The following is a 22,180-nucleotide window of genomic DNA, read 5'->3' as shown; positions in this document are numbered from 1 at the left end:
TTCTCTTTGTTCTCTACCATCAATGCTTTTCCCTTTTAATTTTTTATGTTGACATTTAAAGCTTACAGAAAAGCTGCAATAAGAGTTCAGCACATTCCATACCCTGGACCACCCAGTGTCCCCAGGGCACAACCACAGTACAGCTGTCAAAGCTAAGATGCTGGCACTGAAGCAATGCGAGTAATGTACAGATTTTATTCGGTTTTCACTGGCTTTTCCACCTGTGCCCTCTTTCTCATCCAAGATCTAGCCCAGGATCCCACACAACATGCAGTTGCTATGGCTTCCAGTTTCCTCCAATCCGTGGCTTTGCTTCAGTGCCACTGTCCTGCACACGCTCCCTCCGCCAACCCCGGCCGTTTATGACCTGAACACTTTTGAAGACTGCTGGTCATTTGCTTTGTAGAACATCTTGCATTTCAAAGGTTTGTCTGATGATTAGTTTGAGGTTGGTGGCTCATACAGTAAAGAATCCGCCTGCAATGCAGGAGACCTGGGTTCCATACTCTGGAGAAGGGAGTGCTATTCACTCCAGTATTCTTGCCTGAAGAATTCCATGGACAGAGGAGCCTGGCAGGCTACAGTCCATGGGGTCACAAAGAGTCAGACGTGACTTGAGCGACTAACACTTTCACAGAAACGAGGTACCTCTCAGGTATATGATGTCACACATTAGTGGTGGTGACACTGATCATTTTTGGTATGATGATATCTGCTAGGTTCATCCACTGTAAAGCTCTTGATTTTTTACAATTATATTTCCTAGAAGAAGGTATTTTGAGACTGCAGATAGCCTGTGTCTCCTCAGACTGTCACTAATTTTAGCGTTCATTTGTAGATCTTAACAGTGGTGTTCTGATGGTAATTTGTTTCTCTCACGCCTGTATTTATGCTTTTCAAGGTTTATTTTTTATTGTAGTTTATTTTCATGGAAGTATAGTTGATTTATAATGTATTAATTTCTGCTATACAGTAAAGTGGCTCAAATACGCACACATATATATTCTTTTCAGTATGGTTTTATCCCATGATATTGAATATAGCTCCCTGTACTATACAGTAGGATCTGGTTGTCTATCCATCCCATATGTAATAATTCGCATCTACTAACCCCTAACGTCAACACCATCCCTCCTCACCCTCCCTGCTGCTTGGCAACCACAAGTCTGTTCTATATGTCTATAACGATTTTACTCTTTTCCTACCAATTTGAAGAACTTTTATTTCTTTTTTTTCTCTGATTACTGTGGGTAGGACTTCCATTAGTGTGTTGACGAGAAGTGGTGAGAGTGGGCATCCATGTCTTGGTCCAGATTTTAGCCAGGAGGCTTTCAGCTTTTTAAGCTTGAGTCTATTGCATATGGTTTTGTCATAAATAGCTGTTCTTGTGTCGAGATATGTTCCCTCTATACCCACTGTTGTAAGGGTTTTATTGTGAAGGGATGAATTTTATCAAATGCTTTTTCTGCATCTATGGAGAGAATCATGTGCTTTTCTCTTTTGTTGATGTAGTTTATCACATTGGTTTACATATGTTGAACCATCTTTGTGACCCTGGGATGAATTCAAGTTGGTCATAGTGTATGACTTTTTTCGACAGGAAAGTAGGATTTATATCAGTGGGCAAGAGTAAGGAGGGGACAAGGCCAAGGTTCTCATGAGCATAGGGCCCACCATTTGTTTCGAGGGCCATGATGAGGGATAGATGTGACTTCACCACCATCTGGGATGAGCTGCTTTTCTGCCACCATGTTTTCAAACTCATTCACATTAAACTTGGTAAATCCCCAGTTCTTGGAGATGTGGCTCTTCTGGAGACCAGGGAACTTGAACTTGGCTCCCCATGGAGGACCTCAATCACATGTACCTTGTTCTGTAGCTTGGTGCAGATGGACATAACGAATTGGGCAATGTGGACCCTGGCCAGTGTGCCCTGGGGCTTTCCAAAGGCACTGTGCATTCCTGTCTGGAGCCCAGATTGGGGACGGCATGCCAGTCATGCACGTCCACTGGAAAGGGCTGTCTCCAAGGCCCCTTAGGGCAACTGGAGCAGGCCATCGGGCTGCACACCCCACTGAGGACGCGGCCATGTGCCGCCATCGCACACTGGGCCCCACGCGGAAAAGGGTAGAGCTGGCTCAGTTGGCTGCCATGGCTTATGATCTTTTCTATGTATTGTGGGATTCAGTTTGCTAATGCTTGGTTGAGATTTGTTGGGTCTGTAGTCAACAAAAGGACTAGGCTGTAGTTTTCTCTTTTGGTGGAAGTCTTTGGTTTTGGTATCAAGGTGATAGTGGCTTCATAGAATGTCTTTGGGAGTGTTCCTTCCTCTTCAGTCTTCAGGAGGGGTTGGAGAAGGATCGGTATAAGTTCTTCTTTGTAAGCAGGCCTGCTTTTACATTTGTACCAGGCAGACCAACACTTCCAGTGTTCAAAAAAGAAAGGAAACACACAACAGAGTTAACACTGCCTTCCCCACTGACTCAATCTTTACCTTGACTTTTCGATGTCCCTTTCAGTCCAGTTTTATACTTCCACTTATCTGTATGTCTGTTCCATGCAACATATAATAGTTTTGTTTGTAGTTTTTAAAATGTGTATAAATGGTATCACTGAGTGCATTTTTCCGCATTTCACTTTTCTCACACTGCAGTGTTTGAATGTATCTGTGTTGTATATATGTGCTGAGCTCCATTCTGCATTGCCTTTTTATACTAGTCCATCTCTCAGATATCCTACATTTTCCTGTGTATCATCCTAGTAATTTGTGGTTTTCCTTTTTTTTTTTTTTCGTTGCTGTTTGTGTTGTTAGCTCCCTTCACTCAAATTACACTTGTGAGATCCATCCATGCTGCTTACAGCTCAGCCATTCGTAGTTGCTGTGTGTGCTCCGCTGTGTGAAGACACACAGTTAACACATGCAGTAGAGGGACAACAGGACTCTTCTGGCTTTGCCTAGTGTGGAACAGTGCCACAGACTGTCCTGTACATGTCCTTAGGGGACACAGGCATGCACCTATAGCAGGTATACTCTTGTCTTGCAGTATCCATAGGGGATTGCCTGCAGGATCTGCTGTGGATACAAAACTCTCAGGATGCTTAAGTCTCATAGCCCGCCCTCCACGCTCATGGATTCGGCACCTGCTGATTCAGCCAGTGTGGACTGCAAACATAGTACATGATCTGAGGTTGGTTGAATCCATGAGTGCAGAACTCACAGATATGGAGGGCCAACTGTATGCAGGAGTAGAATGCTTGCTCATAGGCTATGCACGTGGTAAACATCAGTAGAGAATCAAACATCTTTACAATGTAATTTGCTCCCAAATTACACAATTACCAGTTGCTCTATGTTCTTGCTAAGAACTGACTGTACTGTTAACAGACTTTTCAATTTTTGCCAATCCAATAAGTGTGTTAGTGGTATCTTCTTGTGGTCTTAATTTGCATTTCCTCTTGCAAATAATGAGTAAGCATCTTTTCATTTGCCTATCAGCCATTTGGATATACTCTAGTGAGGTATGGTTATTCGTGGAATACACCTTTTACCCTAAAGGATTATCTTAGTAACTTGGAGGGGTCGAGTCACATTTTCAGTGAGATTCTTTGTATTGGAAAGTCTTCTTCCACCCTGTGGCTTGCCTTTTTATTATCCTCATTGTATCTTTTGATGAACAGCAGTCGTGAACTCTAGCAGAGTCTAGTTTGCCAGGTGAAGCGTTTGCTGTTTTGTTGAAACAACTTTTCCCTACTATAAGGTTGTGATACTGTTTGATCTTTTACCTCTTGATCTGTAATCTAACTTTGGTTGATATTTGTGTGTGGTATAAGGTCAGGGTCAGATTTCATGCCTGTTGGTGATGCTAACATAAATTTGCTCAACAGATTAAAAAAAAAAAAAAAAAAAAAACCTAGGAAAATTGGTCAATACTCAGAGTCAGTGACCATTCAGTCTTCACTGGACACAATCTGGGTTTCTAGGGATAAGAATCATCTGAACGTCTCACAATGAAAGGTGTAGAATCAGATAATCAGGACCACTGGGGAGCCTAATCGCGTGTTCTTCTTTGAATTCTCCTTTGAACCAGTTATTATATTTTATTCATTCCATGGTCAATGAAGGGGTTAGATAAAATTTCAGACAGGTGTTCACTTAGTATCTTTATGGGAGTTATGACTTTATCCACTTTTAAAAAGTGCTCTTTCAGCAGTTTTAATTCATTCTTTGTTTTTTACTACACGCTCCATGTCTCTCCTACTGCAGGGGTTTGTCATGGACTGCACTCAAGTCTTTGGGCCAGGGCGACCAGTCCAGTCATCAGGTCTAGGATGCAGCGTGGCTTCCTGCGCACAGGACCTGATGACAAGAAAATACAGTGATTGATAGTCTGGCGGGCCCTGTTGCTTAGTTGAGAAATACAGGTGTTTTTACTAACATCATTGCATGACTAGTACAAAACATTCTTCCTAAGACCAACAAACTGCAGAGTGGTCACGTATTAATTTTAAAAACTTGGGTTTCTACACAGAGTGAGATTTTGCTTAAAGTGAGAAAGACTAGTAACCTAGGGAAAAAAGGAAAGGATAGGAAAACATTATTTTTAAAAAATGGTAACTGTGTTATCACTGGCAGACCTATATCCTAGTTTATAGAAGAACAAAAAATGTGAATAGTTTTTAACAACAAACAACAAAAAATGATTCCAGACAGACTGCTAGTAATCTATTGAATGAGACAATGTTTTATTTTTTTTAAATGTGATATAGCCATTTAATTCTCACATTAACAACAGCCAACATTTGTGTGATACATTCATATGATTGTCTATGTACACACAAGCACACACTATTTATATAAAAAAATAAATTAAGCTTTAATAATAAACACACGTTTACAAATGCAGCTTTTTAAAGCCTATTGAGAAATAAGTATGGACATTTCTGAGACAGGATCACCATGGAACTGGTTCTTCAGGAAGAAAATATTTTGAGAATGAAAAGCCTGACACAAAATCACTGAGTAGTTCTCAAACACCAGTTTTATAATTCTGCATATTTCTTTATCTAATGATCAGCTTTCTGTTGGTAAGAATATAGCTTTTAGGGTTGTCTCCAAAAAGCTGGATATCACCTATATGGAAAGATCAGCTACACTTCTAGAAATTAAAAGAACTAGAGCCCCCTTCAACCATCCTTCTTAAGTCCAAATAAAACTCACCCTTACTGACCCTGGACCAGTCTTCTTAAAATTTTATGCTCAGAGACCTCATAAGTGACTGTGGAAAATTCATGGGTCCCCTTACGCATTTCTACATTGATGTCTAATAATTTCATCCTGAACAGTTGCAAAGGTGCATGCGGTACATGGTAGATACTGCATCTTTGAGTAAGATATTTCCATTTCTCTTTAAATATAGCCAAAGGTTCTAAATACAATTGGTGACAGACACTACCATCCTTTCAAAAAATTCTACAAAGAAGGGAATTTTTAACGGTAGGAAATGCCACATTTTTTTTTACTCATTGAATTTATATTTTTATTCTACTTTACAAAATTGTAGCCTAATTATTCTTGGCTTATATACTGTTTAGTTGCATATCTGTAACAAAATTACACATCATCCTACCTACACCATCATTTAAAAAGGCTCCATATATTTTAAATTTCTTCTGAATTCAGCTTGTTTAATAAACAGAGTACACATGTAATAAAGAACTAAACACAGTAAAATTTCACTGGCAATGTAATGAGTCAAAGAATGCTTCTCCTCCATTCTTTGATCTATGTGCGGATTACCGTTATCTCTGGTAGAAGGGCCATGGGACAGTATCAGTTCTGCTCTCCACTTTCAGTTGTACAAATGGGAATGCTAGTGATCCTTTTACACAGACAAATGAGAACAGGAGGAGTTAGTGACAGCAAGGTAAAGCCATCTCCTTCAGAATTACATACTAGAGTACTCAGATATCTGGATACTCCTTCAGTTTTGTTGAAAGCAAGGAACTGGAAACCATCAGCACTGGAGAAGGATCGGTATCCTGTTAAGAGGCTTTCACTTTCCAAACACGGTGCTTTGAAACTGGCTCTCGAGTCCTGCTCTACGGTAAGACTGAATGTGGGGAGAAGACCTACTTCTTTCTGTAAGGGGAGAAAAGGGCATCTTCTCACGCTGATGAATCTTTGGATAGAGTGCAACAGGAAGTCGAGGATGTGAACATTGATCCCCTGAAAAAATGAGTCTGTGACTCCTTAGACAGCTCTGGTAGACTGCTAGCGGTAAGCTGGCCCAGTTTAAAAACCACTGGCCTTGGCTTAAGTTCAGATCTGATTTAACTACATCGTAAAGCATATAAATTATTAGATCATGTCACTGTCTTTAATAGAGAAGCAGGTCCTCAAATGTGTTCCTGTGTAACTAGTCCTGTAAGATGTTTCTTGGCAAAAGTGTTCTCAGATCAGACTTAGGAAATGTCATATTCTACCCCCTCTTCAATGTGCACGTTAGAATAGCCAAGTTTACAGCAGGGAAATTAACTTTCTCCAACCTAAATTTCCCAAACTCAAATTGTCTAACCAGCCTCCTCCATTTCATCTTCCACATAGTAACTAATGTTCACCGTTTCCCTATTCAGTAGAATAAAGACAGCTGTGCACACAGGCAGTCGTGGCCTGAGCCCCTCAGTGTTGCTGCCCTCTTTCACAGTGTTCCTGTCCCTCTTCTGCTTGATCTGAGTTGGCTGTGCTCTTCACGTGGCTGGGAAAGCAGAGTCTCAGCTAGGTATTTTATACTCAGGTTACGTGGCATCCAGGCAGACTCAGGGAAGAGCAGCGATGTCATCTGTGCCCCTTTCTCTCTCTGTGCATCCTCATGGAGAGATTCCTAACACCAACATGACCAGATTCATGTGTTACCCTATTATGGGAGAATGGTGGGGCCAAGGCAAATACTCTGCGGTGCTGAATCGACATCACTGTAGCACGTGGGAGGAGAAGCCAATTTTTCGGGGCAAGGGTTCTTGTCAGCACCGTTGAGAATGTCAGCACCTCCCCTCAGCTGTGCTGCTCTGCTCTGTGAGGAGGTGGCTGGGTATGGATGCTACAGCACAGCAGCTGAACAGATGCTGAGCCTTCTGTCCTCTACGCTGCTACTTCATCATTCCTTTGACGAGTAGCAGATAAATGCATGTGAAGTGGAAAGATGGTTCAGATCTTAGCTTTTAAACTTTTAAATGGGGTGAAGTGGGAAAGTGTTATGTCCTTTACACACCCCAGGCTGCAAACAGGTAATGCCATCGACACTTGAACTTGTAGAGAAAATGATGGAGCCAAAAGCAGCTTGAGCTTAGGCTCCACCAGCTGCCTGGCCAACAGCTAATCGGACACTGCCCACTGTGTCTGCCCTGCAGCACTCAGCTCGGTGCCTTTTTCATCTAAGCTTTCTTGAAAGTTGCTTTGAACATTTTTACCACCAGGAATATTTGTCCCTCAGTTGCTAATGCCAAATAAACTCGCAACTTTGACTCGGGAATAACTAAGTGAATTAAGAGCCCCACTTGGTCAGTGTGCTATCAGGTGTCCTGCGGGCTTCATGGGAGAGAAATGCATTTTAGAAGCACATGGAGAGGTTCCGTGAGACCAGGATAATGGCTATTTTTCCTTAACATTTTAAAGACAAGGTCTCCCCTGACTTTACTGCTTGCTGTGTGGAAGTTCTCTGTAAATTTGTGTGGAATGGAAGGAGGGGATCTTCTGATCACACAGACCATGGCTGGCTTTAATGGACTCTTCAGATAATACAGGCACTCTAACCTCAGGATAATAAGGGGAGTGGGTTTCTAGGACCCATCCAAGTAAAGCCACCAGGCTGACTGCTAGTTGGTTCCTCCCCAGCGCAGTCACTTCTTCCCCATAGTTAAACCTCTTTTCTCCTAAGTCAGTTCTCAGTTCATTCTGTGGTGTGCCTCTGACCACCCCCGCCTCCAGCCCACTACTATCCTCACCTTGAAAAAGCCTTGCTAAAGCATCACACTGTACAAATCAGTAAATAGCATCCCAGGATGTAGATGAGTATCATCTCGTCCTCGGTGGGTCCGCCCCTTTGGGAGTGGCCGCACCTGAGATTTTCTGTCGTCCCTAAGGCTTTAGCTCACTGCTCCAGGAAACTGGGTCATCCAGGGAGCTCACCCTGTCTCACCCTGTGTGAGCAGTGAGCGAGCCTGCGGCTGTGGAAGCTACAGACCCGGAGCCTCCCCATGGCTGTGCAGACCAGGGAGTGGACAGGCCAGGGGGAGTAAGAAGCTGGTCAAACCTTCACAGGGCTCTGGTCTCTGATAGGCTTGTAAGTCAGAGAGCCCCCAGATTGCCATCCTTGACCCCACTCACCCAGCAGTCCCTGTCCTAATGAACGGCCCACCCCACTCCTCATGTGCGGCAGCTGTGGGTCCAGCCGCTGGAGGGAGTTCAAGTGCTCTGAGCTGGGGCAGGACCGGGGCTCCTCTCTGGGCCTGGTGAAGTCCGAGGCCTTCAGTGTGAGATCGTTTGCCTTTTAGTTCAGATCCTTTTCAGAATCTAATGAGTTAGTTCCTTACAGACCCAGCTCGTCTTCTGTAGAAGTCAGTTACCTGGGTCTTTAGAGGCCAGAGAAGGAATCCTGCTCACTCTACAGCTCGTGCACAGAGGGTCACTGATCGAGTTTCACTGCATTTATTCAGGGAGGTTTGGAACGTGAGCGGCCTCATGTGAGCACATTTTGGGATCCTCTTTAGAGACTGTAAGTTAAGAAAGTGTCCAAGATGAAAAGGTTACCCTGACTCATGCCAATTGGGTCATCTTCAGGTATGTCATCTTGGTGACAGGCTGGGGGAGTGACGACCTCAAATGTGAGCGTGTTCCCAGGGTCTGAACAGAGCACACGCTCCTCCATGCAAACTCACACGCATACACATGGACCCCAGCTTCTATGAGTAAAACTTGCTGTTGCTGACTCTCTTCTCTCTTAACCTGAAATAAAACAGATTTCACTGTCATCCATCAGTCTAGGACTCAGGGATACACAGCAGAGTTGGGGAAGTGGACCCCAGGCAAGAAACCTCTACAAATCCGTCTCCTTCCTGGTCGTTGTCCTGGAGTCACTGCTACTATGCAGGTGTCATCAAGATGAAATGAGAATAATACGGAGAAGGCATCTCCATGCTGTGTCCAGGGAGGTCACTACTGACATTTTCTTGGAGACAGTTTTGGTGGAGCAGGACTCTGGCATACCTGGCCGTCTGTCCTTACATGCCTGCAGCACAATTCGGAGCGCCCCTTGTTGGAAGTGGGGGGATTCTGCTTTAATTTAGGACCCTGGACAAGTCCAGGCTTGGGAGGGCGAGAAGGGCTCCTTAAACGGTAGTGGTCATTGCTTATTTTCACTCTTACCTGGGTATGCTCAGGAGGACAGTTCAGCTCAGGGAAGGTGCAGATGCTTGAGCTCTTAGTGTAAGTAATTGATGGAGCCAAGAGAAGAGGGCTCAGGGTTCAGGCTTTCTGAAGGGGGAGCCTTGCCCTCCGCCCTGGCCCGGGCCTGACCTCACAGGGGCTGCAGGGCTGACCCACCTGCGGTTGCACTTCTCCTGGTACAGCTGCAGCTGGTTCTCGTTGACATTGAATTCTCTGACCAGGGCATCGCGGTTGGCGCTGCGCAGGTTCTGGTGGGTGTCGTACAGAAAGAGCTGGTTGTTCAGTTCTTCTTGCCGCCTCCGCAGCTGGCGGCAGGAGGAATACAGCTCCTCTTCACTCTCCTGGAGAATAAAGGGGATGACAGCCATGGGGGGCAGGCTCGTCAAGGCAGATGTGGGACATGCCACCTGGAGGGAGACTGCAGGGAGCAGGGGGCAGACCCGACCGTCTGCTGGGATATCTGCCAGTGCCTATCTTATTCAAAGCAAAAAATGATGCTTTTAAAAGATCTCTAAGGGATGGCTACTCAGGAGGTCAGTCCAGTGCTGTTACCACCAGTACAGACCAAGTGGGAGACTCCAGTGCCTCCAAGGCGCACACAGATATACACAATGGGCTTCTGCCATCACTTACTTCTACAAGTGGACGGTGACCTTACATTGGCCTGAAATGTTTTTCCCAGATTAACGACCTAACAGACTGTTGAGGTCATCCCCCAAGAAAACAGGCACTGAGTAGTCAGTGATGACTTTGCGCAAATGTTCACTCTTCTTCAAAGAGACCAGTTTTCCTTCCTGTTAATACTAAAGTGAAACAAAGCAAGAGCCACGCTGAAGTCTTAACACTCAGCTACAAATGGTCCCCTTTCACCTTCTCGCCACCTGATGGAAAACAACTTCTTTTGACTTCATGTATGTACTGACTGTTTATGATCTGTCAAAAATTCATCTTTTCTGCTAATGCTTATATAATTGGAGGCCTTCATATCTGTTTCTGAATCCCAAAGGATTTATAGATGTTACATAATTTAGTCCTTAGTAGCCCATATATATGTGATATAACAAACATCAAGGAAAGTAAATAAAACATATATACAGTTTAGTGAATAACTATAAAGCAAACAGCTGTGGAGCCACCAGCAAGTGAAAAAGTAGAGTGTCATCCACTCTGTGAACCCCTCCCAATCAGGACTCCCTCCTTCCCTCTTAGAATTTTGTGACAGTTATTTCCTGGCTTTCTTTGGAGCCTGAGTTGTTTCCAAAAAACTTAGTTTTTATATTCTAAGTCAACTGTTATTTCTATTTGGCCATACATATATCTTTGTCACCGGTGTGTTTGCATTGCATTCCTTCTTCCTTACCATGGTCATTCCTTCAGCAGAGTTTATTAGTAGTAAATCAGGTCTTCGTTTATCTGAAGATACCTGCATTTTCCCCTCACTCTTGAATGCAGCTGCGAGGATGTGGAGTCCCTGACCTACAGCCGTGTCTGAGGCCCTGTGAGGCCTCGCCTCAGTCTGCAGGCTGCCGCTGCCTTACACGGAGGCGCCGGGGCTGTGTGCCGGTCCTCCGCAGGTGATCTGTCTTTTCTACTTTTGTAATTTTCTCTCTGCCCCGATATTCTGCCACTTCAGTAGAAAAATACCTGTATGTGGGTCTCTATACTGCTGTGTTTATGTTGGAGGATGTTTTTCTCTTCAGTGCTAGAAAATTCTCCACCCTAAATATTTCAAGTATTTTATGTTGGAGCTTCTCATTTTACCCTATTTTTCCCCCTTGTAATATATTTTTCTTGTCTTGCTGTATTAAAGCAAATTCCCCAAACACAATCTTTACATTTATTGTTTCCCTTAACCGTACCCATTCTGGGATTTCCCACTTACTAAGCTTTAAAGATTTTTTTCCCCCCCAGGATTTTTCAATTTGTATGTTCCAGGAATTTCTTCCCCCCCCCATACTTTAACCTTTTTGTTTTGTATAGGGGTGTAGGTGATTAACAATGTTGTGGTCGTTTGAGGTGAACAGCGAAGGGACTCAGCCGTACATATGTTAATACATGCATCCGCTCTCCCCCAAACCCCCCTCCCATCCAGGCTGCCACGTAACATTGAGCAGAGTTCCCTGTGCTGTATATACAATAGTTTCCAGGGATTGCTTAACTGGTCATTTCATTCCTACATGTTTTTTATTAAGTCTGTAAAATGTATGTATCCACTGGGTTCTCTTTTTAAAAAGTATTTATTTTCAGTTATTTTCTGAGTCACTGGAGTCAGTCCTCTAGCTTCTGTGCTTGCTGGCTGTACTAGCGTTATTTTCCTTGAGTGCTAAAATGTTCACGTGCAGGTTCGCCTGGAATGGCAAGCTCCTCTCCTCCCTCAGTCTGTACACTGGCCTCTGCCCTCTACCAGGCCCAGAAAGCTTCTGCGTCTTAACGTGTGTTGTAGGTAGGCAGCAGTTGCCTCCAGTTCTATTCAGAATGTGCCATCACCCTGGGAAAGAAGGCTTCTGAGTAATTCCTATGAAGTCAGCACAACAAAACCTGACCCAAAACATCAGTGAATACCAGTGAGAAAGTCCTAAAGAAAATGTTAACACGTACATCACAGAAGTTCATTAAGCAATACAAGCCTACTGTATTTCACTATGAAATTCTTTTCTCCTTCTCTTAACTAGGCAGACTCACCCTTTCTCTGCCCTGCTTCCCTTCTCCACTACATCGTCTCCATCAGCAGCACACGCACATCTTCAGAAGCTCTCCCTTCATCCCCCAGCTCCCGACCCACCCCTCTCGTCACCTTCACAGCCAGTGTCCTCGAATAAGTCATATGTTCCCCATCAATGTGTCATCTACTCACACTTACATTCTGCATTTTCAGTTTTATTAATTATATATTCACAGAGTTTAAAGAGCTAGTAAGTGCTACTAGGATTATTACCAAAAAAACAAAAAACAAAAAACCCCAGCTGACTCCTGGTCACTACTCCCTGCCCGTTGATCCCTGCTCCCCAAGGTCAGCAGTTGTTTTTTGGTTATTAACTCCACAGTTCAACAAAAACAACACGCTTACACTGCAGGTTCTTGGTTCTCCAGGTTTTAGGGATTATCTTCGGAGAGAATGATTTAGCTATTTTCTGCACACATTCTCTTATCTTCCCCCATGGAGATAAATCCATTTAGGTAATATCAATTTATGTTTACATTGCAATTTTATTATTATTCCCACTTTGAACCCTCCCATCTTCTTTTACCCCTTGTTTTAGATAGATTGTGTGTGTGTGTATGTGTGTAATTTAGAGTTTAAAATCCTTGGAATCTTGCAGCACACTTGAGGTAAAAAGCTTTATCTGACCTGTGACAAAACCTTCATGGAATTCTCTATCTCTAGTTTTTTTTTTCTGTTTGTTCCCCGCCCTCCCCCACCACCACCACCAGTGCTTTTACCTTTTACTTTTTTTATGTTGACACTGTAGACGTACAGAAAAGCTGCAGTAAGAGTTCAACAAGTTCCGTACTCTGGACCACACAGGGTCCCCAGGGTTACTACCCTGCACAACCAGAGCAAGGGTCAAAACTAAGAAACTAGCATTGGAGCATACTAGTAACTAAGTACAGAGTTTCTGTGGCTTCCACCAGCTCTTCCACCCTTGTCCTTTCTCTGGTCCAAGATCCAGTCCAGGACCCGTAGCACACGCAGTTGCGGCGGCTTCCAGTCAGTCCTTCCATCTCTGACTTTTCCTCAGTGCCCCATCCACCTTCTACTGTCTATGACATTGACCCTTTAGAAGACTGCCAGTCACTCGCTTTGTAGAACATCCTGCATTTCAAGGATTTGTCTGGGTTTTTCTTGTGATATGTTTGAGGTTCTGCAGCTTTGACCCAAATGCCGCAGAAGTGAGGTACCTTCTCAGGAGGTATGTGATGTCACACATTACTGGTGGTGACACTGATCATTTTTGGTTAAGATGGTATCTGCTGGGTTCATCCACTGTAAGCCTGTTTTTCTTTCCAAATAAATTTCTTAGGACAAGGCACTTTACATAAATAACCTGTTCCTCTTGAAGTTGAACTTTAGCATCCATTGATAGATCTGAACAGTTGTGGTCCCATGCTGATTTTCTATTTCCCTCATCTTGCATAAATTTTTCTTCAGTGTTTATTTTTTTATTTTTAATGGAAGTATAGTTGATTTACAATGTTCATTTCTTCTGTATAGCAAGAGACCCAGTTAGATATACATTCTTTTTCGCATTCTTTTCCAGTATGGTTCATCCCAGGATATGGAATTTAGTTATTATTATCCTATTATTATCCTATGCTGCACAGTAGGACCTTGTTTATCCGTCCTGTGTGTAATAATTTGCATCTACTACCCCAGACTTCCAGTCGATCCCTCCTCTGCACCTTGGTAACAACCATGAGTCTGTTCTTTTTCTGTTTCTTGGGATCACCTGTGCCATATTTTAGATTACACATATAAATGATATCATGTGGTATTTGTCTCTTTCTGATTGACTTCACTTAGTATGCTACTCTCCAGGTCTATCCATGTTGCTACAAATGGCATTATTTCTTTTTTTTTTATGGCCAAGTCACTGGAAGGACTGATGCTGAAGCTCCAATACTTTGGCCACCTGATGCAAAGAACTGACTCAATGGAAAACACCCTGATGCTGGCAAAGTTTGAAGGCAGGAGGAGAAGGGGATGAGAGAGGATGAGATGGTTGGATGGCATCACCAACTCAATGGACAAGTGTGAGTTTGAGCAAGCTCCGGGAGTTGGTGATGGAAAGGGAAGACTGGCATGCTGCCATCCATGGGTCACAAAGAGTCAGATATGACTGAGATACTGAAATGAACTGAACATTCTTCTGCATGTATGTATACACACTAGATCTTCTTTATCCATCTGTCCATGGACATTTCATTTGCTTCCATGTCTTAACTATTCTAAACAGTGCTGCTATATGATCATAAGGGTGAATGCATCTTTTTGAATTAGAGTTTTGTCTGTATACATGGCTAGGAGTGGGATTGTAGGATCATATGGTAACTATTTTTAATGTTCTTGAGGAAGCCCCATACTGTTCTTTATAGTTGCTGCCCCAGTTTACACTCCCACCAACAATATAGGAAGGTTTCCTTTCCTTCATGTCCTCCCCAGCATTTACTATTTGTAGACGCTCTGATGCTGGCCATTCTGACTGGTGTGATTTGCATCTTTTTGGTTTTGATTTGCATTTCTCTAATTAGTGATGTTGAGCATCTTTTCATGTGTCTTGGTCATCTGTATGTCTTTCCTGGAGAAATGTCTGTTTAGATCTTCTGCCCATTTTTTTGGTTGGGTGCTTGCTTTTTAGCTCTATGTCTCTCATTATTAAACACTCACATGTCCATGGGTTATAATCCAGTATCATTATTTTGCTGCTCAAACTGTTCCAGCTTTGGCCTTTGAGAGGTTTTGATGTGTCACCATCCTTTCTTGGCCTCTTCTTAACTCACTGAAATTTCAGTATAATCCAGGCTCATATTTTATCTGTCCCAGCTTTCAGACTAACCATTTGTCTACAGAGCTCTGATTTCTTTTACTGGAGAATGACATTTAGAAAGGAAGATGTGGGTACTTGGTTGTGCTCATTGCTACTGGGGTGTCAGTTGTTCTAGGTGCTCTGAGTAGACAGAGCTTGGGTATGTATGCACATGTGTATAGTTACTAATGCAAACGTGTTCATTTCTCTATACCTATGTGTATGTATTTTGAATTTATACTGATACTGCTGATTTCCATCAAACAAACATTAATTTTGGAAGGGTTGTATATACTTCTGTTTATTCAGGTTGGTTTATGTCTTCCAGTAAGATTTCACACTTTTCCACCATAGGCCCTATTCTTTTCTTATTGAAATTCTTTCTACCATGTTACAGTTTTTGTCAGTATCATGAATGACATTTCCCATCTGTCCCTACCTCCCATCCCATTTTTCCAACTATTATTTCTAGAATACAGTGACTTAATAAATATACAACAAATAAACAAGTCTCCTTAAAACTGGGGTCCTTTTTAAAAACTATATAGCCATAATTTGTGAGCAGAAAATTTTACCTCTTTAACACACTTTATATTGTTTCTTTTAATTGGTTACATTTGTTATATCTAAAGGTATTATTTTAATCACTATGTTGCTATCCATGCTAGTGATAAACCATCCTTGCATTATTTATTTGTAATATATTGTTCTTCCAGTAAATAGCTGGAAACTACTAATTTTTTTAGAATTTTATTATTATGAATACTAAATTCTAGAAATTTAGAATTCTGTATTCATAACTGACATTGATCTATGGGTGGAGAAGGAGGCATACTATTTCCAGTTTTGATATGAAAGTTATACAGCTTCAAGACAAGCTAATGGCAGCATTTCTGGTTTTCTGTTGACTTCAGCAGATTAAATTTGGAATTGTGTTATTTAAACCCAGACTGAATACAGCTCTAACATCATCTACGACCTGATAGGTGCTTTATTACCCTTCAGGTATTTTCTACAGGACTTTGTAGCCAAGGTTTCTACTGCTTCTTGACACAATTTTAGCCCATTCTTCAAGGCAGTCACCCATTTGCCCTAGGTTTTCAAACTTATTTATCTTACTCTTTGGGGTTCAGTCTCCTTTCAATATTTACTGTTGTATGGTTTTGCCCTTACTTTGTTCTTTTTTGTTAAGCAGGCAAAGATTTAATCGATCTTTTCAATGAATCAGCATTTGTTTCATTCAGCTGACTTATCTTTACTCTTTTTTTATTTTAAATAAATATTCAGTCCCTATACAGTTTCAAGGCAAGGACTTTCCTAAATATACTTATGGCATAAAATGTTTTACTACTTTGGGGTAATCTACTTGATTTTCTTCATCTCAGAATTCCTTATTTTCAAATAGGGAATATTTTGACCCTCTTATTCCCATCTTATTATCTTTCCAACTTTATCAGGTTATAATTTATTCAGGTTTTGTGACCAAGAACTCAATCAAGTTTGAGAAACAGAAGAAAACAATGTACATTATCCAGGTGTAGGACCTAAGTGTGTATCTCTTAAGTCTAACTTGTTAGTCATTAGTTTGATTATCTGTCCTTGGTGATTTTTTTTATATACTAGACATCACAGATTCTGAAAGATGTTTTCAGTCAGGTAAACTTTTATTGTATGAGCCTTTGTTTTCTATGTTTAACAAGTAATGATGTGCCGGGAGCCAGCACACGAGATCCCACCCATGACAAGGTCATGAGGGAGAAAACCTGACCGGCAAGGCGGATCAGGTTTTCAGGGATTCCGAAAAGCTGCCCCTGGCGCTCACCTTAAAGATGATCTCTGTCTTTCTGATGCTTGCTTCAATAGACTACTCCCTAATTTCTGTGACACAGGCAGAAGGCCTTCCCTGATCTCTTTCCTAATAAGAATCAATTTAGAACTTAAATCAATAAGTTTCCCAGGTGGTGGTATTTTATGAGAGTATCCAGGGTGAAAGGAGTGTTTTAATTTAAACTCCTTTGCTGTATTTTAGTTTGTTTGGCAAATTTGTTTATGCCCTTGGTACTAATATGCATGATTGCTTATAATACCCTAATCATAAAACAGCATAAAGAACCTGATCACATATAGTCCCTAATAGACACAGAGCCCTTCGGGGGTGAGGAAGCCCTATTAGAGAACATAAAAATATTATTCTAAAAGTGGTTATAGTTAAAGATTTAGAAAAATAAGAGTTTAAACCTGTTAATTTTAACCAGGAATGCTAAACAGGGGCTGCCTCACTGAAGCTGCAGAGTCTTTGTGTGGTAAACCTTTTAGATAAATTTAACTGATAACTTCTGCAAAAGGACTGACCTTTGTGTTCATTAAATAATAGATTACAGAAAACAGCTTTGCTTTCACCTAGGTCACAAAATGTCAATAGGCCCCAAGTCCAGAAGATAATGTATAAGAGTCTCACAAAGAAGTTGCAGAAAACACCCTGGTTTCATGAAGGATAAGCTGATGTAATATTAAACTATCTTACCCTTAAAAATATACTAACTTAGAATATAAAGCTACGTTAAAAAATAAAGATTTGCCAGACTCTGCCAGACCCTGCAAGCACCCCCGTCTGGTGTCTCTCTCTCTCTCTCTCTCTCGTCTGGTGTCTGTCTGTCTGTCTGTCTCTCTCTCTCTCTGTCCTTATATATTGTCCCTCTTAATGCTCTTTAGCACTTTCTCCCTTAAATTCTACTTTGGCATTAACTTTTCCTTCCCAGTTTTTCCCAGTAACTCCTCATTCCTGTTTGGTTTTGGGGGGGCGGGGGGGGTGACCTTTTATTAGACTTACTTCCTCTAAACATCACACTGCTCCATTTCTTTGCTTCTTCTCTAATAGAATCCAGGCCATTCACCTAATCAAATATGTTATGTTCATTCCATTTTAATTATTATATTTTTCTTTAATTTCTTTCATCCTTTTGTATAATTTTTACTCTCTTGGTCAAGTTTCTATTTTTTTCCCTCTCCTTTGCTTAAACAATTCTTATGATGGTTACTTTCAGTTTCTTAACATTTCCTTTGTACGTCACAATATCGAAATTAACTGTCCCCAGCAGGATGCTTTCTCTGCCTCCTGACCTCACAGGCATAAATGCTAAAACCTTTTAGGATGCCTGTATTTTAATTCCTGGGTGTTACTGATACATTTGATTATTTTTGGTTCTAGACTATCATGAAATCAAGCTCTCTCTCAAGCTGGGGACACACTGTGTCTGAAATCTTGCATGTCCACAGATCTGTCTCTATTGCCTTGGTATGTCCCAGAGTGTAGCACCCCCTGCTTATCCTCCAGGAGTATGCGCCCCATTAGCCCTTCTCCAAAGGGTACGTGTGAATCCACAGGTCTGCTCTGGCTGAGCCTCAGCAGGAAGCATAGATCCTGGTCTTTCCCACCAGGCCACCCCACCCCTGTACCTTTGCTCCACCCAGCCCAGTCCGGGGATCCGTCCTGAAAGGTCCCGGGGCAGCCAGTTTTCTCAAACACACCCTCCAGCTGCGGCCAGCCTGCCCATCGGTGAGGATTAGGGTGACTGTTCAAGGGTCCATACTGTCTCGTGCCCATGCTTCCGAATCTCACACGTTTAGCTCATTTGAGTGAGAGGCCCTTTGCAATTAACAGCAGGATTGGAGATCATACAACTGAAAAGAAACTATTCTAGAGAACAAGTCGACATGGATCCAAAAATATATGGTCTTTTTCCCGCCCCCCGTCTTTGAGCTGTTATTCCATTAAAAAGAGCTAGCCTCAGGAAATAATTTTTAATCAATGATATATGAAGATCTTCATTATTTATAAAGTAAAAAAGAAAAGTACACAACAATGTGCCTGTCGTTCAGTGGGAGAAGGCTACGTGGGTTAGGAACTTCTGCCCGATGAAACAGGGGTTTAACGGCTTTGACAATCACAGTAACATGGAAAACTGCTTAGCATCACTTGTGAAGTGGAAGAAGGGCACATATTCATACTTATTATATGAACCCAACTATGAAAATATCATGTGCAAAACAATGACCAGGCAAAGGGAAGACACCAGAATGCCAACAGAAGTGGTGTGCAGATGGTTTGTGGCTTTTCCAACCTCCCCCCTTCTTCCTTTCCTACTTGTCAAATTAAATATCCGAGGTAATAAAATGGTGTTAGAAACACCATTTGTAAACCATGCATACAGCTAACAGAGTAACAGAATTGATAAGTGATTGTGACATTTGAATGGCTTCTTCAGAAAGGGCTCAATGTGCTTACTGACAGTTTTCTGGGGCTTTAAACTCTTTACCTCAGCCAATGTTTCATGAGTAAACTCCATCTCAGTTCTCCTGGATCAATCATTTGCTCAGATAAAGCTTTCTGCCAGTGCCCCTTGCAACACAGTGATAAATAAAACTGTTTGACCTTGGGCACCCAGAATGCCCAGGTCTCCCAAACACACCCCTCATCACAGTGTGGGCAGAGACACCCAATGGTGCCTGTGAGTGCCTTACAACCATGGAATTAAAAGCTTGGGAACCTGCAGCAGCGATGAAACCTGCACCTTCTCAGACAGCTTTTTCCCTGGGAACCCCATGCAATGCCCCTTCTCCCCCCTGCTCCCCTCTCAGGGGAGAAGTTTCCCTCACCAAGGGTCAAACCTGAGTACACACGTTTTCTTCTAAATATACTAATTTTATCTGCTGCCAGCAATGCCTAATCATTTAAATTCCTTACAATGCTTCCAGATTGTTGATGACAGCTTTGCAGAGCAGGGCACACACAAACGCTCAACAAGGACCACCAGGAAAGGAAGGGCCTGAAGACCTTCCTGTCCCAGCATTTCTCTCACTTAGAATCATGAAAGGTGACTTTTTTTTTTGATCCATAGTTTAAGGCTCAAGTGAAAACTATAATTTTCATATAAACATTACATTTATTTTGACAGAGTCTAAAACACTAACACTTAAAATTTGTTTCAAAACGGAAAAACCTTCCATTATCCATCCCTTTATCCTTTCAGACAATTTCATCATCATGAGCTTATTTTATACCAACAAACCATCACTGAGGTTCTCTGGCCCCTGCCTACTGTGCTTTGTATTTTTCATCCTCTTCCATCTTGATACTTCTAAAATGCTCTGAAGTGGAAAACTCAAGGTTGTAAAAACTGAACGCAAGGCAAACAGGTATGCAGAAAGCCTGGCATTCTCTCTGAGGTTCTGCTGTGTGGGCGGCGGCTATGGCTGTTCACAGGCCCCGGCCCTGCCATCTCCCTCCCCACTTGGATGCTCAGCTCCGCAGGCACACCTGGGAGACACTGCAGGCTGGGTTCCAGACCACCACAATAAAGCGAGTCACACAAATTTTCTGGTTTCCCAGTACATAGAAGAGTCACCTTTCCACCATACTATATAGCCTGTTAATTATGTCTTTAAAAATATATACTTACCTTCATTGAAAAGACTACACTGCTAAAAAAATTTTAAAAAGCTTATCATCATCTGAACAAGGCACAGTATCAATAGTTAACAGCTAAGATCACAGATCACCGTTACAAATAGAACAGTAAAGGAAAAATGTGAAATAAGAGAATTATCAAAATGTGACCCAGACATGGAGAGAGCAAATGCTGTTGGAAAAATGGTGCCAACAGACTTGTCACAACTCTGCAATTTGTTTTAAAAAAAAAAAAAAAAAAGGTGCGATAAAATGAGGAATGCAGCACTGACCAGGTCATCCCAGGAGAACTGGGGTGACCCCAGACTCACCTGACCCATGCTGAGTTTTGCAGGAAGGGAACAGAAGGATCCTGTGAAACTATAGTGGCCACACGTGGGCCCTTGTGGGTTTCATTTTATAGGGGTGGCCATCAGGAAAATTCTGAGGCTCCAGAATCACCATGCATGTGTGTATGTGGTCAGTCGCTCAGGTGTGTCCGACTCTTTGTGACCCCATGGACTGTAGCCCACCAGGCTCCTCTCACCATGAGATTCTCCAGGCAAGATTACTGGAGTGGGATGCCATGCCCTCCTCCAGGGGATCTTCCCGACCCAAGGATCGAACCCACGTCTGCTGCGCTGCAGGCGGGTTCTCTACCGCCAAGCCACCGGGAAAGCCCCCAGAATGGCAACACACACCATCAAACCTAAAACCTGAGCTACCAGCCGCTTGGTGGTGCGTTCTTAAGCTTTTGTCTGACCAGCCTTATCTCATCCTCTTTCATAGTTCAAACAGGCCAGGCCCTTTCCACCAAGCCAACCCAAACTGGCTCATCAGCGTAGAGACTGTGTATCTTCAAGGCCTCGACAAACCAAAAGAACCAAGAAGGCAGGCTCCACCAAGAGCAGAAAGAACCACAAGGGGAGTGCCGCTCCCTGTGGGAAGCTGACGTCTGTGAATTTCCTTCTGCAGGACAAGCCGTGACGAGACCCTATGGGACACTTGCGGAACTCTGGAAGGGAGTACCAGAATACCAGGTGGAGGAAAGCACGTCGGAAGGGCGAGTGTGCCCGGAAGGGCGAGTGTGCCCAGAAGGGCTTCGTTTTGCCCGGCTCTGAAATGAAAGCAGGGAACTTCCAAAGAGCTTCCCCCTTTCCAGCGACACAACCCTATTCACAGACCTGTCCAGCATCCTGCAACAAGACAGGCCACTGGAAGGAAAACCCGAGGACCTCGGAGGACATGTGTAGCTAAAAGGAATCCTCCTTTTATGGTGTGGCGCGCTTGGCTAGATGACTCTCAAAGTTTTCTAAGTCCTTCAGTCACACTCAGAGGTCGTCTCCACCTCCCCCTTGCCGCAGACGTGGCTAAGCGAGCCCCCACTGGTGTTTCTCCACTCACCAGGACTGGCCGCATCTCACAGAAAACCAGGAGGGACGCCAGTTCAATGTCTTCACTGTAGCCGTTCTTCAGAGGAACAGATCTAAATCCTGCAGGTCGAAAACACAAACCAGTTCACGTCAGATCTCTGCTTTTCTTGGAGTACCCAGGGATCAGGCGCCCAGTGCACAGAGCGGAGAGGTGTGGGCCCCGTGCTGGGGGGCTGACTTCCCTTCTGGAAGCCAGAGGTCCCTCCCCCGCCTGATGGTTGGGGAGTGGGGCTACAGAACACGCCCTGACTGCCAGGTCCAGCCAGAGAAATGAAGCTAAAAATGCCTGCCCTCTAGAAATGCAGATGGCTCGGAAGAATTAAAGTCCACAGAA

The 22,180-nt window shown here is 43.0% G+C and overlaps 1 protein-coding gene and 1 non-coding gene across 2 annotated transcripts in view; both read right to left on the bottom strand.

The window, feature by feature from the left end:
• Positions 1-2,017: 2,017 nt before the first annotated feature.
• LOC136162227 (small nucleolar RNA SNORA70) lies at positions 2,018-2,152 on the bottom strand. The gene has a single exon (XR_010662042.1). It is a non-coding gene; the product is annotated as a small nucleolar RNA SNORA70 (small nucleolar RNA).
• A 2,584-nt stretch (positions 2,153-4,736) lies between these two features.
• PLCG2 (phospholipase C gamma 2) overlaps positions 4,737-22,180 on the bottom strand; it is a 154,284-nt gene continuing 136,840 nt past the window's right edge. The window contains exons 31-33 of the mRNA XM_065925092.1: positions 21,818-21,906; positions 9,599-9,783; positions 4,737-9,001 (exon numbers count right to left, since the gene is read on the bottom strand). Of these exons, the coding sequence (XP_065781164.1) occupies positions 8,959-9,001; positions 9,599-9,783; positions 21,818-21,906 (317 nt within the window). The 3' untranslated portion in view covers positions 4,737-8,958. The remainder of the gene's footprint in view (positions 9,002-9,598; positions 9,784-21,817; positions 21,907-22,180) is intronic.

Source organism: Muntiacus reevesi, chromosome 2 (assembly GCF_963930625.1).
Source record: "Muntiacus reevesi chromosome 2, mMunRee1.1, whole genome shotgun sequence".
Taxonomy (NCBI): Eukaryota; Metazoa; Chordata; class Mammalia; order Artiodactyla; family Cervidae; genus Muntiacus; species Muntiacus reevesi.
The sequence above is the reverse complement of the archived record's forward strand: the minus strand, read 5'-3'. Positions and strand labels throughout refer to the sequence as shown.